Source organism: Halichoerus grypus, chromosome 7 (genome assembly GCF_964656455.1).
Source record: "Halichoerus grypus chromosome 7, mHalGry1.hap1.1, whole genome shotgun sequence".
Classification (NCBI taxonomy): domain Eukaryota; kingdom Metazoa; phylum Chordata; class Mammalia; order Carnivora; family Phocidae; genus Halichoerus; species Halichoerus grypus.
The window spans coordinates 76,956,005-76,971,602 of record NC_135718.1 but is presented as its reverse complement, the minus strand read 5'-3'; the positions used below and the strand labels follow the sequence as shown (position 1 = coordinate 76,971,602).

The window sequence follows — 15,598 nt, the reverse complement described above, 5'->3', positions numbered from 1 at the left end:
CAAATAAATAAATAAAATTAAAAAAAAAAGGAAAAATGATGGATTATAGGTCTCCAGATTTCCAAAGCCATCTAGTTTTCTAAATCAGATTTCTATTGCAATTGTTAGTTTCCCATATATTTATCTAATTAACTCCCTGTTCTGATCTGAGGCAAGTGTCATCTCGCCACCCTTTTACAGATCCATGTGGAATAAAACTAGGGTTCTGTTGTTTGGGTTTTGTTTTTTTTTTTTAGTTGCAGACAGCAGTTTCAACAAGCTGAAATCTTACGGCACAGGTCTTATTTACTTATGGAAGATTTTATCAGAAATATGTGATGAAAGACAATGTCAAAATAGAAGGAGGACCACAGAGAGAAGATGCATTTAATTTGCTAGTTGCGAGAAGGTTAAATAATGTCTCGTGGAAGGTGCCCTTAATGGTGTCACTTGGGTCCAGGCGCATTTTCCACCCTAAACATTTAGCTTGGGAACTGTTGCTTAATCGAATACGTTGTATTCAGCACACATTGTCCCTACCGTATTCCCATTCTGCATCTTCATGTGTCCTCCAGGAGAGAGGAAGCACAGATGACCAACACAGGAGTGTGACCCACCCTGTGCTCCCCTCAGCCACCTTGTTCGTCCTTCAGGGGCAATGTGCTCTGGATGCTTCCTCAAGACCATATGTGGTACCTAGTTTGATTGATTGATGGAGTCATTCATTCATTCTTCACTCATTCCTTCATTCGTTCCTTCATCGGACAGACATGTACTGAGTACCTAGATGTGCCAGGCACTGCGCTTGGTTTTGGCATTCTGTAGCCTCCAACAGCCATAGTCTTTTCTCACATGATGCCTCTGAAGAACCAGCCAGATGACTAATTCTCAGTGGGGCAGGAAAGCCCTTAGACCAGAGAGAAGGGGGTGTTTGTGGAGGGCGGACAGCCCCTCCCAGTACCAGCATCTCCTCCCTGAGCATCCTATCACCTCTTCTCAGCCCCCTTCCTTCAACTCTTCCCTTGACCTGAAGGGAGTAACGTGTTTTTCCTTTTTCGTTTTCTAAATGCAAACCCAAAACATCACCTTACTTATGGAAAATCTCAGTGAGTTCCCCCGGTGGCAGGAGGAAAATTAGGTCTGGACGTGAAATGAAGTATCATTAATAAAATAAAAACGAGACCATCAACCTCCACAAACCTTAGAAATGTCCCTCAGTAAAGCCACAAAATCGTTTAACTAGTATCTCCCCCTCCAAATAAGCCTGCTGCTATTTTGTTCGGATTTTTTTCCTCTGCAAATGTAGTATATCAAGACATTATTTATTAACTGAACGATCATGGACCAGCCCGGGATGCGAACTCCTATTTGTTATACATTTTCTATTGTGAAAAGAGGTTTTGAGGTCCAGAGAGCTACCTCTCAGATTTTTGGCAGATTATCCATTTTTAAGTGTGAGGCTTTGATTTTGAGGATGTGGGTGGTGGGGCACTCTCTAGTCTTACAGCAAAACATTGTACTTCCAGCTCAGGCTGTGGTCTTTTGTTTTTTGTTTTTTTTTTTCTCCCAGATGCTTGTTATTCTTTTTGCTGATTGTTTTTTAGACACATAATGAATTTACTATCACCCATGTAATTGTGCCAAAGCAGTCTGCGGGGCCGGACTACTGTGACGTGGAGAATGTGGAAGAATTATTTGGCGTTCAGGACCAACATGGCCTCCTCACACTGGGATGGATCCACGTACGTGTGACCTTTGGCTTTCAGTGTATTTTCCGTGGGGTACTGTTTTCCTTCTTGAGGAAATTTAGCTTCCTTTAAATCGTTTCTTCTTGATTTTTTTCAGGTGGAATAAATGTCATCATATTAAAGCATTCTCTTCAATGTTAGGTCAAGTCTAAATCTGTCAGAGCTGGATTTGGACAGGGTTATATTATGCTTTTTTTCTTACCATCCAACGTTAAAAGAGAGAAACATTTGGAAATTGGGTGACTTGCTTTGATGATTTTATATAGTCTAATGGAGACCTAGTCAGATTTTTAACTAATTCGATGAGACCATTATTAATGTTCTCTTTCTCTTTGCCATGGGTCAAAAGTAGATTATTTTAAGAAAATTTCTGAAAATGTTTCTTTGAAACAGATGTTTTTATATATTAAACAGGAACCATACATTCTTCCGTATCTCCCCTCCAGGCCAAGGAGGAATTTATCACTGTACAAACAGCTATGGTGGGGCCAAAAATATTGGGTTCCAACATCTATTGGGCCATCATAGGAGCGAGAAAAGGCTTGGCATGAATGAAAAGACATGAGTTTAAATCTCAGTTCTGCTAAAAATTCCTTACAGGAATGTTGGTAAATTATGTAAACAATCTGGGCATCAGCTTTATCACCCATAGAACAGATGTCATAATAATTGACTTCCTGCAGTGGTCTGCAGTAAATGAGATAATGCCAGTGAATTTCGTGACACATTTTTCTAGGAACTCAAAAAATGGTAGCCATTGGTTTTGGTGATGATGCTCTACTTTTCCTGTCCATGGTTTAATCTCTCTGGAGGACATTTTTCCATTCAGTCTTGTACATGTGGACCTGGGGTAGAGACAAATCATCCCACTATCATGGGATGATGGCCAAGATTTTCAGAGAGAATGAGGAAGAATTCAAAAGCCCTTGCAGAGAGAGGGGCAGAACACACGCTTGGATGGCCCCATCCCCACCCACCCACAAAATCGGCAAGCACTTGGTGTTACATAATTTCAGAGGTAGAAGAGACTTTAGTCCCAGCTCTACCTAAGTTCCTTTTTTTTAAGATTTTATTTATTTATTTGTGAGAGAGCGAGAGCATGAGCAGGAAGAGGGGCAGAGGGAGAGGGAGAAGCAGACTCCCCGCTGAGCAGGGAGCCCGACATAGGGCTCCATCCCAGGACCCTGAGATCATGACCTGAGCCGAGGGCAGACACTTAACCAAATGAGCCACCCAGGCGCCCCCTCCACCTAGGTTCCTATGTGTTCTTCGTCACTTCCTTGCTTCCAGGTGCCGCACTGAGCAGCTGGGGCTAATGAGTGCCCTCTCTCCCTCACTGGATTTGTGTGAGCCATAAACAAGACATCAAGTGTGAAAGCCCTTTGAAAAATATAAACCACCTCTCAAACGCAAGAAATGATTGATGACGAAGAGTTGGCAAAACTTTCCATATGTCTATTTTTTTTACTTAACAGTAAGTAATGTGCCTTAGTGGGTGCTTAGAAATTGCTGAATTTTAAAGGCACTCTTTAGTTTAATGTGATTTTCTGTAACAGGGATGTATTTTAAAGCAAAATAAATTGCAGCAAAGAAATTAGAACACAAACTGAGTAAGAATGACAGTCCATTATATTATACTTACACTGAAGAGTCAGTGTTAGTTTATCTTATAAAACATTTCCCAAATTAAAAACAGGTTTTCCCTTTATGACCTGTGTATATAATATATGCAATAGTGAAGTTAAGTCATTTAGATGATGAATTTGGCAAAATTTTAGAATTCCAGGATTTTGCTTTTTGTTTATTTCACCATGGCAAATCATTGTGGTTCAATGCAAACCCTAAAACATTGTATTTCTAAATTTTAATGGTTGCAAATGACATTTTGTGATTTTTTTTTTTATTGAATAATAGTAGCAACACATTCCAGAGCTAGCTTTTTTTTTCAGATGTAAGCTAGTCCTAGGAAAGAAGGGCTGAATCAGAATCAAATAGGGCTAGATTCGCATATGGACTTAGCTTAACTGGCTCCCCGAACGTTGGCATTATTTACTCTTGTGCTTACCTCAGTCTTCTCATCTGTAAAATGGGCATGGTAATAGCACTTTTCTCATGTTGTTGTAAGAGTTGAATGAGGTAATGCATGGGAGGTGATTCGCTCAGTGCCTGAGCGAATGGCATCTGCAGCCATCATCATCGTCATGGTCCTGGCCATGGTCATGGTCATTTTTATTTCCATCGAGGGCGTGAGGTGGGAGCGCCATTCTCCCATGGAAGAGCTATTATTATCTGAGTAGCAGTGATTCTTCCTGGCAGAAATGTGCTTTCAGTCTGCAAATAAATGGACAGGCAGAGTGATTTGTCTCTTTGACAGTCTGCCTGCTGCCTCCACAGCGCTGGAGTCCCATTGAGCAATTCATACTTTCTCACCAGGCATAGACAGTTCTATGTAGTAACAGAAGTTTTGCATTGGATCAGATGAACAGGCAGTCAGACCCTCCTACTCATATCCTCACTAAAGCTTTCGGTTTTAAAAGGTAGGATAAGGGCGCCTGGGTGGCTCAGACGGTTAAGTGTCTGCCTTCGGCTCAGGTCATGATCCCAGGGTCCCGGGATCGAGTCCCGCATCGGGCTCCCTGCTAGGCGGGGAGCCTGCTTCTCCCTCTGCCTCTGCCTCTCTCTCTCTCTCTCTCTGACTCTCATGAATAAATAAATAAAACATTTAAAAAAAATAAAAAAATAAAATAAAAGGTAGGATAATTTCCAGTCCTCAGTTGACCTCCATCTTTGTAGACCAAGACCAAGAGTTACTTTTTCCTCACAGAATACGTAACTTCTGTAAATAGGTATCAACGACTTTTACTTTCATTCTGTTAAATCTGTTAAATAAAGTGGAAATGAGTTGTAATATCCTGCATTTCTTTAGCAGACCATAGTTACGTGTAAAGACATGAAGCTGTGCCCTTTAGTTAATAATGACGATATTGGGGCGCCTGGGTGGTTCAGTCGGTTAAGCCTCCAACTCTTGGTTTCGGCTTAGGTCACGATCTCAGAGTCATGAGATCGAGCCCCACATGGGGCTCTATGCTCAGCAGGGAGTCTGCTTGAGATTCTCTCTTCCTTCTCCCCCTGCTCCCCTCAAAAAAAAAAAAGATGATATTAAAATAACAACAGCAATAACACAGGGAATGATTTTGATTCCTTTCTGTGCTAGGCACTGTTCTAAGAATTTTACATGGATTGTCTCATTTAATTTTAATGTAGCAACCCCATGAAGAAAATGATTACTGTCCTTACTTTATAGCTGATGAAATGGGCATGAGGGGGTTAATCTTAGTATCATACAGCCAGTGAGCGATGGGCCCAGGACCCAGACAGTGCATGCCAGGGACCTTGGTTTCATGCTTAAAGTGGTCACATTCCTTTTTCAAGGGTAACTGGGGTTGACTGTGAATTTTAAAATCATGCCGGGTGCAGGTATTTTTCATATTCAAGTGTGTACCTCTGATCTGTCTCTCGTATACACAAGCTTGTATATAGCCAAAAACCTGGAAGATACATCTTTCGATTTATAATCTCCCATTCCTTCTCATCATATGGGTATTTACTTACTGTGGAAGATGAGTCCCAAACGCCTCCAACAACTCGGAGAATTCTGTTCTCCCATTTGTAGGGAATGATGATCCACAAAAGGACACACAGCAATATGTGGTAAATTCATTGAAAGCATTCCTTTTGTGTCCATGGTTTTGTATAAAGTATCTCTGTGTTTCCAATCACAGCTGTGTTCCTGACCAGCTGTGTGACCACGGGCAAGTTACTTAAAGGAACCTCGGAATCCTGTGTGTGAAATTGAGATGCTAATAGAAGCATCCCCTAGCTGCGTTGTGATGAGAAGAGTTCTGTCTGTTCTAATAAGCAGAAAGTGCATGAACACTTCCAAGAGCCTCTTCTCAAAGTCGTGGTTATTCCCAAGGTGCATGAGGGGAAGGATTATGTCAGCGACATATTTTTTAAAATCCTGATTTGATTAATGATGGTAAAAAAGAAAAAGCCAATTACGAGAGATTTCTCTTCGAATGGGCTGTGGCCTCGGCTAAGACAACTCCTCCAATAAGATTGTCCTCTTTTCTGTTTATAGACACACCCGACCCAAACTGCATTCTTGTCCAGTGTTGATCTTCACACTCACTGTTCCTATCAGCTCATGCTGCCAGAGGCTATTGCCATTGTTTGTTCACCAAAGCATAAAGAGTAAGTGTACCTGTGGACGGGGTCCAAGTGAGGCGTTGTCTGGGGCTGCTGGGTTCAAGTGCGTCCACGTGGCAGGTGGTGGCTCTTGGATAGACAGGCACCCGGTGCCCTTGGGAAGCAGAGATTGGTGCCAGCCAGCTCCCTTTTACCGATAGCTCAGCAGTCTTTTGGTTTTTAAGGTCCTTTCATAGCAGAATTACTGGTTCTCTTTACTTAGTGAGTGTGATCTCCAAGTGGATAAACTGGATGTTATTTCAGTTTGCCTTTTGAGATCGTGATTCTCCTGTTGTAAGAAAATTTCTAGCCTTAGCTTAATGACCTCCAAAGCCTTTCTAGGTTTGGGAGACAATGACTGTGAGAGAGTGATTATGAGCAGAGGAGTCAGACAAACTTCGAGTGGAATCCTGCCTCCAGCCTCAAATGGTGTGTGACTAGCAGGATACCTGACCACTATGAGCCTCAGTCTCTTTATCTCTGACACCACCCGTCGGGATTGATGTGAAGAAGCTGATGTGTAGGAAGGGCTTAGCATAGTGCCTGGTCCCACAGTTAGCACTCAACAAATATTTGCTGTTTCTTTAAACAGTGTCTGTGTTATTAGAGAAAGTAGAAATATTTTCCACCTGTGATTTCCTCCCACGGGGCCTCCATTTTCCATTCCGGTCTCACAGGACAGTTCAGCTGCCCCTCTTCCCCATTGCAGCCCAGCAGGTGCGTGGAGTTCGCCTTGGCCCCTCGGGAGTTTCTCTGCTCTGGGCCAGTGGTTGCAAAATTGGTTTAAAAGATCGCTGTGGAGGGCGCCTGGGCGGCTCAGTCGGTTAAGCGTCAGACTCTTGATTTCAGCTCAGGGTCATGAGATCGAGCCCTGCGTCAAGCTACTCGCTGAGCGTGGAGTCTGCTTAAGATTCCCTCTCTCCCCGCCCCCCACCTGCTCGCCCTGGAAAGCCAAATGATCTTTAATTTCTGTTCCTTTTGTTTCCACCCTGAAACAGCACTGGCATTTTCAGGCTCACCAACGCTGGCATGCTCGAGGTTTCCTCTTGTAAGAAGAAGGGTTTTCATCCACACACCAAGGACCCCAGGCTGTTCAGTGTGAGTAGACTGCGCTGGCTATTTTTTTTTACAGATACTTATTTTTCACCTCTTCCTTTTTTCTTTTCTCCTTGAAGGAGAGAAACAGTAACAGTATAATATGGGATAAAACACTGAAGTGCTTAGTTTGGGGCTTTCTTATCCTGAAAATTAATCAAGCTTTGTAGTTACTTGTGATTTCTTTGCACGATCATTTTATTTACAAGAGAATACCAGTGTTTCTGTAGCACAGTTGATTGTGCATAAAGTTACCTTTCCATTTCTAAATGTTTCTCTGTGATACTTAAGGAAATGCAGTTTTCCTCAGACTCCAAGTAAGCACAATGAAAGAAAATGATATTTAGTGTCTCATGAATTCTTTCTGCCCGATGTGGCCAGATTAATTTTTTCATAACAGTACACTGAAAACTGTAAGCATACTTCTTGGTTAGCTATGTAGAGCCCCAAAGAAACACTATTTGACTACATCTTTTCTTTCTAAATGCTTGCCTGGTGGTTCTCTGGTGTAACGTCAGAGAAACATTATTTTGAAGTTAGAATCTACTTAAAATGACAATTACTTGGCAACGTCTGTACGTGTGTTTCAGTTGGAAATGAATAAATATGATTCTATTTGTTCTGATCGGAAACATTTTCAAAATTAGGAATGTTTTTAAGCTAGGAAATTCATATTCCCTTTCTGCAGAGAACCAGGGTAAACATTACGATGTAAAACCAATTTTTTTCTCACCTAGGTATGCAAACACGTGTTGGTAAAAGACATAAAAATAACCATGCTGGATCTAAGGTGATGTGTTCCGAAGATTAGCACCATCGACCCCAGACACCTACCCGTGGACGTGTGGTTGCGGATTTTCTTAAGACGTTTCCTGAAGTGACTGATATTTTGTATTTATACATTTTAGATCAGAAAGTTTGATATTTATTGTTCTTGCCCATTTTGAAATTTCCTTTCTGGGTTGCTCTGTCTCCGGAGAAGTCACAGTTGGGTTCCATCAATAGCTGTGAATGCGCCCAGATACTACAACCACACCATAAATAATGCTGCAAACAACAGTACGTCCGGTGTTCGTAGAGGTCTCCGCGCGCGTTTTCAGAGCTTTCCATGCTTCGCCCAATTTTTCTTGTCCTCGTTCCTATTAAAGGTCATTCCAAACAAGAGATGCTGAGTACCAGGGGGTCTCCCAGACAGGCCGTCTGTTTCTGCCACGCTTCCCTGTGGTCGAAAATGAGCAGTTTCCACGTGTGAGAAACGTGGCTGTAGACGGTAGAGCCGTCTTGTGTTCAATGTCAAGCTCAGAGATACGTCTGCAGTGGATCCTAGTGGAGGATACCAGAAGAGCGAGCTTCTGCTCAGGGAGGGGTACCAGAGGGCTTGGGTTAGCAGACGATTCATTAACTTGATTGAGAGGACTAAAAGCAGAGACGCTTGAGAGAAGAATGAAAAAAGGCTCAGATGAAAGTGTACAGCTTATTACCGTGAAAGTTAATAGGGGCGACGGGGAGAAGAAATGAAATGTAGGAAATAACTGATAATTCTCAGCCTAAGAGAATAAGAAAATAATTTGGAAAGTGTGCTTGCAATTAAAAGCACCTACCTATAAATCAAGGCACAGGGAACTGGAAGAAAAATACCCTTAAGCTGAATAAGGTGACATAAATACAACATGGTTTTACCGAGGCTTGGATTGGGATTTGTGACTGGTATCTAGATAATAAAAGCATTTACCTGGGTCAAAAGACAGGGATTAAATAGAAGGAAGGGGAGGTTTGTGGACTACGTTGGCCAGTTGAATTAGGAGGAAAAAACATTGTGGAGACAGGATGTGACCGTATTCAGAGGTAAAACGTTTAAAGGGGCAATTAAGGGGCGCCTGGGTGGCTCAGTCATTAAGCGTCTGCCTTCGGCTCAGGTCATGATCCCAGGGTCCTGGGATGGAGCCCCGCATCGGGCTCCCTGCTCCGCGGGAAGCCTGCTTCTCCCTCTCCCACTCCCCCTGCTTGTGTCCCCTCTCTTGCTGTGTCTTTCTCTGTCAAATAAATAAATAAAATCTTTAAAAATAAATAAAATAAAATAAAAAATAAAGGGGCAATTAAGGTAAAATGAGGCCACTAGAGGGCCCTAATCCAATCTGACTGAGGTACTTAATGAAGAAGAGATCAGGATGCAGACACAGAGGGAAGACCACGAGAGGACACAGGGAAAAGACAACCCTCTACAAGGAAAGATGCTTCCAAAGAAACCAGACCTGTCCACGCCTTGATCCCAGACCTCCAGCCTCCAGAACCGTGAGAAAATAAATTTCCACGTCGTCTGAACCACTCAATCTGTGGTATTTTATTATGGCAATCCAGCAAACTCATACAGTACTTAATAAATATTTACTGACGTTGTTTTCTTTTTTCTCTCGCGGGACGGAATTGGAAATGACTTTCTTTGTTGTCACGCAGAAATTACTCTCTTCTTCACAGACCTTGTCAATTATAGAAGAGCAAGGCAGGTTTCTGTGGGTTATTCTCAGCTCCTGAAGGTGCTCCTGGATTCTTCTGAGAAGTGGTTTAGTTTGCGGAACAATTGGCATTATATTCGAGATGCAGTGTCAGTGAAGGTCATATCCCAGGGCTGGTTCCATATCTCCCCCCACTTCATCCCACGCTGCAGACACACAGGTCATGCCAGAGACTGTGTTATGACAGCTGCTTGGACTGAGACTGAGGTTTTTATTGGGGAACCAGCCACAGTGACCCCAACACGTGGAAAGCAGATGTTTCTCACCCGGCACATCTTACAGAATTATGTAGCGAGAGAATGTTCTATGTGAAGAGGATGCTTGAGAAATGTCAAGTGTTGGGCACTAATCAAGGAAAAGAGGAAAACGTTCAGCTCCTTGTTCTTGGAATTTAGCGTGTTATTTGTCACAAAGACAACAAATAAGCCAAAAAACTCTCCTCTGTTCCTTTAAGAAACATGTTTCCTTTTCTAGCGTCTTGGCTCTTCATGAGGCAAGAATGTCTTTTCCTTGGGGACAGTTGACAAAAACATTAGTTAGTGGCTCTGAGTCATCATGCTGATGTCCGAGAAGACTTTTAGTTATCAAAAGGCACATCTTCTTTTGGATTGCTTTGACAAAAATACCACAGGCTGGGTGGCTTAAACAATAGACATTTATTTCTCTCAGTTCTGGAGACCCGAAGTCTGAGGGAACGCCAGCACGTTTGGGTTCAGAGCTCATCTCCCTCCAGTGTCTTCTTATAAGGACATTAAAGTCCCATCATCAGGGCTCCACCCTCCTGACTCAGCCACCCCCACCCACCATCACACTGGGGACTCGATTTCAACATACGGATGTGGGGGCGGGGGAGGGAGGTACAAACATTCAGTCCGTAGCAAGGCAAGTGCCAAAAAGCTAATGTTTTATCCATTTGCCATTTTTTTTTTTTTTGGAAACGTTGCTGTACATCTGAAATCCCATAATTACATTAAAAAGAACCATTCATGATAATGTGAATAGCTGTTATTCTATTCCCTGTGATCTGGTGTTCAAATGCCTTCAAACAGATTTACGGAATTAAGAAGATAGTTGTCAGTTGATTAAGTCATACTAGGTATTAGTTTCCAAGAACAAATTTCTCTAAAAGAAAGGGTTGTGTTTTTTTTTTTAATTAAAGCAATATATCTTATATTAAAGTTTTATACTTACGCTTTTAATCTTACAATATTTTTTATAATTAAAATAATTTAATAAAATCCATATTCCTGTATATGTTTGAATAATCAGAGAGGAGCTAGAGAAATGGAAAAGATGACAAAAATCCAGGGGAGAGAACATTACTTAGAAAGGAAACTAGCCAGAATTCAGCGTGCAGTTGGGGCAGTGTAGAGGATGAGGGAGAGAAAACAGAGTAACAGGGAAGGGGTGGGTAGGATGAGTGTTGTAGACTGCCCTACCGAATTTGCTTGAAGTAAATACCTTGGGCATTATCTAAAGCAAAAGACACTCTAAAACCATGGAGATAATTTTTCCCCTCCACCAGGGAGGATTACCTACACAGCCACATTTATTCAAGTTTAAAATTCTTCTGTGCAGTTATTCCAAGAGAGAAGTGCATGGACAGACTGGTCAAAAAAGTTTCACAAGGTTTTCTCTCACTAAAGGCTGATGGACAAGAAAAACAAAACAAAACAACTAGAAGACGTTTGCTCTATTCCTGAGTTCAGGCAAGGTTTTTTCACTTCTAGAAATGAGGTGTATGAATTACTGATTTGGCAGGTTCCTTGCAGCAATAAAATGTTGTACTTATTGAAGTTTTTTTGCAAGGCAATACATTATATTTTTTTCCTGTTTTTAAAAAACTACTTGTTGAGGTAAAACTCATGCGACGTAAAACTAACCATTTTAAAGTGAACAATTCAGTGACACTCAGTACCTACGTAATATCGTGCAACCACTACCTCTGACTAGTTCCAAAACGTTGCCATCACTCCAAAGTGAAACTCCTCACCCACTAAGCTGTTCCTCCCCATTTCCTTCCCTCTGGCTTCTGGCAACCACTGACTTGCATTGTCTTTATAAATTTATCTATTCTGGAGATTTCATATAATTGAAATCATACAATGTGCGAACTTTTGTGTCTGGTTTCTTTTACCTTAACATTGTGAAGGTTCATCACATTGTACCATGTATCAGTACTTTGTTCCTTTTTAATGCCTGACTAATATTCCACTGAATGGATATGTCACAATTTGTTCATCCATTCGTCCAGTGATGGATGTTTGGGATGTGTCCCCCCTTTGGGCTATTGTGAATAGTGCTTCTATGAACATGTGTGTAGATGTACTTTTTGAGTATCTGTTTTCATTGTTTGGGGGTATATACATAGGAGTAGAATGGCAGGATCATATAGTAATTCTATCTTTAACTTTTTGAGAGACTGCCAAACTGTTTTCCATAGAAGCTGAACCATTTTGCATTCCTGCCAGCAATGTACAAGGGTTCTAATTTCTGCACATCTTTGCCAACACTTATTTTTTTTTTATGATAGCCATCCTAGTAGGTGTGTTTTGTAGTATCTCATAGTGGTTCTGACAGAACAGTACATTATTAACTTAATTCTTTTAAAGTCAAAATTTTAAAAAATACTTATTTAATCTCTACACCCATTGTGGGGCTCGAACCCACCACCCCGAGATCAGGAGTCACACACTCTTTGACTGAGCCAGCCAGGCATCCCAAAGTCAAATTTTAATAATAAAATCCAAGCTGATTATGAAGATGCCTGAGGCTTCTAGAACTCTCTGTCATCACAGATTGTGGGACACCCAGTCCCAGGCATTTATCAAGGTCGACTCTCTTGACTGGGTAGGATTAGAAATACAGGAGAGAGGGGCGTCTGGGTGGCTCAGTTGGTTGAGAGTTTGCCTTCAGCCCAGGTTGTGATCCCAGGGGTCCTGGGATCGAGCCCCACGTTGGGCTCCCTCCTTGGTGGAAAGTCTGCTTCTCCCTCTCCCTCTGCTCCTCCCCCTGCCTGTTCTCTCTCTCTTTTAAATAAATGAATAAAAAAAATCTTAGAAATACAGGAGAGAGAACTGACAAGAGCCATACCAATGGCACTTAAATACTACTTTTATTTGTGTGAAACTCGGTGGTTGATGTATTCACACGGGAGAAGGCTACCTGGGAACATCCATCTGAAATCACAAACTTTTCCTTTTTTTAAGAACAAGGGCTAGTTCTTAATTTGAAGGATGGAATTTTTGTGTGGACAGGTGATGCCATTTTGTAGAGGAAGATCTGACGTTGGATGATTTTAGGCCATTTCTTAAGGGGTTTCGGGTTGTAGCCTCTGCAGAGCGATCTAAGGAGGGGAGGAAATAATCAGTCCAATGATAGGACAGAGGAATAAGCTTCAAAACCAAATGTGGAGTGTAAGAAAGAGACATGACCTAAGAAAGAATACAAAAATACCATCTTTGGATTTGGTGGGTCTAGAGTGCCACCGATTTTTCTCAAAGGGACATCTGAGCTTCAGCCTCTGAAAAACTGTCATTAACTACACTACGTAAAAGCCTGTGTCATCAGTTTTCCTGAAAGATAGCATATGTTACAAAAGCAGCTGGCAAACTGTAATCATTTATATTCCCTTCAGACTTCAAAGGGGGCATGGAGTTATTACAAGAACATTCTAGAAGAGCTGTAACCATCAGGAACAAATCAGAGAGGCAGCAGTCCTTGGATGTTCATTTTCCCGGATACATTTCTGAAAACGGGATGACGAATTTAACCCGCCAGATGAAGCACTCATGAATGGCACATGAACCCGACAGATACCACCTTTCTCGCTCAACATGGCTGTCATGGCCTGTAACAGCTGTCTGATTTCAAGACTGACGTTTCACGGAGAAAACGTTACGAACTCTGCTTTGGAAAATCACAGTCAAGTCATAGTCAAACTTCTGAAGTCTGTGCGTGGTTTGATGCTTTGGGGTTCTTTTTTCAGTTCCACATAGGGGTACCCTGCCTCATCTCGGCCTCTGCCAGGAACCCGGGCCACCTACATCCTACTTCTCCTTCCCCAGCCTCAACCCCCTCAGGTCCCCGCCCTGTTTTCCCGGTTAACTCTGACTAAGTTTCTCGTAAGCACTACCTCCTCAGGGGGGCCTACTGGTCCCCCATATCCATATTTCCCTTTTTGTGATCCTCACAGGGCACGCTAGCTACCGGTGTAATGTCCATCTTCCTGACTAGACCGGAAGTTCCACCCGCCAGAGCCATGCCTATCCTCTCTGTATGGTTTATCGCTGTCCCAGTCCTGGCTGACAGCAGGTGGCTCTTCAAGCAGCACCTGAATTAAGTTGGGTCTCCCGGGAATGACCATGACTTGTACATCCAGTTTTCAGACTCTGATATGTAACAGCCACATCTAGGACTGGGTCATTCCCTCCTCTTCCTCCTCCAGGGGTTCCTTCCTCCCCTCCAGGGTTCAAGAGGCAGCCAAATATATTGCTGGTTTTATCTCCTCGAGATTCATATGAAGCTCATCCACAAGACTCTGACACCTGTCCAGCCCTTCAGATCACCGGGCATCTTGTGGAATCAAGGGGAGGAGGTATTGATCTGAGACTGGGCAAAGGGGCGTAAGCACTTAAGCTGGGTGCTCACAAGGAAGGAACATTTCACGGATGCCCATTTAGTGAGTGGTTCTAGTTCTCCTGATTTCTGCCTCTGGCCATGGCGCTTTCAGATTCTTGGACTTTTCCAAGCCCTCATTCCCTTATCAGAGAGCTCGCATCCCCTGGTGATAGATATGAAGTACAACAGTGCAGCGAATTGGTTTTACTCTATGTAAACCCAATAGTGAGGATGGGAACGGTTGGTGACTTTTGCCTGAATTACAAGAGCGATCTGTTTACAATTATCTGTGCACTAATTCCCAAGTTTATGTTCTAGTAGGTATGGAGCGCCCTTGCCTGGTAAGTGTAAATCTGCAATTGGGAAATTTCCCTCAGTCATAGCATGTTACAGCGGTTCTCAAATTTTGATGTGCGAAGGAATCATCAGAGAAATCTGATTAAAACTTAGGCTCCCAGCCTCGGATCCAGAGATTCTAGCTCAACTGGGTTTGGATTATGACCTCGGAATCTGCCCACTTAAAATGAGCCCCCAATGAAGTTGACCTGTGTGGCCTACGTCTTGAGACCCACTGGCCTAGGGGCTAAGAGTTGGGCTTGGAACCAAGGTCAAGTTACCCCTCTGCCAGTGGTAGGACCACTCAGAGTCTCAGGTCCTCCATCCGTCGAAAGGCAGTAAGAATATCAACTCCATAGGGTTGTTGTAGGATAACATGAGGTCCTAATATAAAGGGTTTGGTATGTACCCAGCACATGCCAACTCTTATTATTTGTAGCATTAATATTAATTAGCTCAAGCTACAGGGCCAGAGAAGACCAGGGAAAGCTTGGATTAAGTCTTGGGTAAATCTGTGCAGTCAGATGCTGCATTGGACAGAGACGTCTCCCTCGAAGGACAGCCAATGATTGCTGACCCCCACTTAGACTTTCCCACACAAGAGAAAAGCAGCGCCCAGCTGGGGGGCTGCTGAGGGCACTGAACAGCCTGGGCAGAAAAGCGCTTTGAGACTAAGGCCCTTATGAGTAGGGAAGGTGTTTCTATGCTTCTTTGTACCTCCCAGGCCAAATGGGTAAAAGAGAAGTTGAAGACAGCTTCTCTGTATAATGATATTAAGGGAACAATTTCTGTTTTTTCATCTGTAAAACGGACACGAAAATAATATTGTGCCCACCTTGTTCTGAAGAACAGATGAGGGAGGAGATATATAAAACCCTTTGTGTGATGACTGACAGAGGTGGGCCTTGGAGACTTTTGTTAACTTTCCCATCCCTTCTGGTGTGAATATATCTGTAGCATCTTATTCGGACAGATACTGATCAGGAGAAAAGCAACTGATGATCGAGATGCATAATGAGATTTTAGAGCAGCGTTTCTTATTCTTTTAGGAATCGCTTC

The 15,598-nt window shown here is 42.6% G+C and overlaps 1 protein-coding gene across 6 annotated transcripts in view; it reads left to right on the top strand.

Annotated features, from left to right (window-relative positions):
* Positions 1-9,467, top strand: part of STAMBPL1 (STAM binding protein like 1) — a 49,023-nt gene extending 39,556 nt beyond the window's left edge. For 5 of the 6 annotated variants that reach the window (XM_036079346.2, XM_036079348.2, XM_036079345.2 and 2 more), the window contains 4 exons: positions 1,584-1,721; positions 5,869-5,981; positions 6,974-7,073; positions 7,808-9,467. In XM_036079346.2, coding sequence (XP_035935239.1) covers positions 1,584-1,721; positions 5,869-5,981; positions 6,974-7,073; positions 7,808-7,864 — 408 coding nt within the window. In that variant the 3' untranslated portion in view covers positions 7,865-9,467. Of the gene's footprint in view, positions 1-1,583; positions 1,722-5,509; positions 5,704-5,868; positions 5,982-6,973; positions 7,074-7,807 lie in introns of those variants that run through there. The other variant, XR_004913134.2, reaches the window with a different exon arrangement.
* The last annotated feature ends 6,131 nt before the right edge of the window (positions 9,468-15,598 follow it).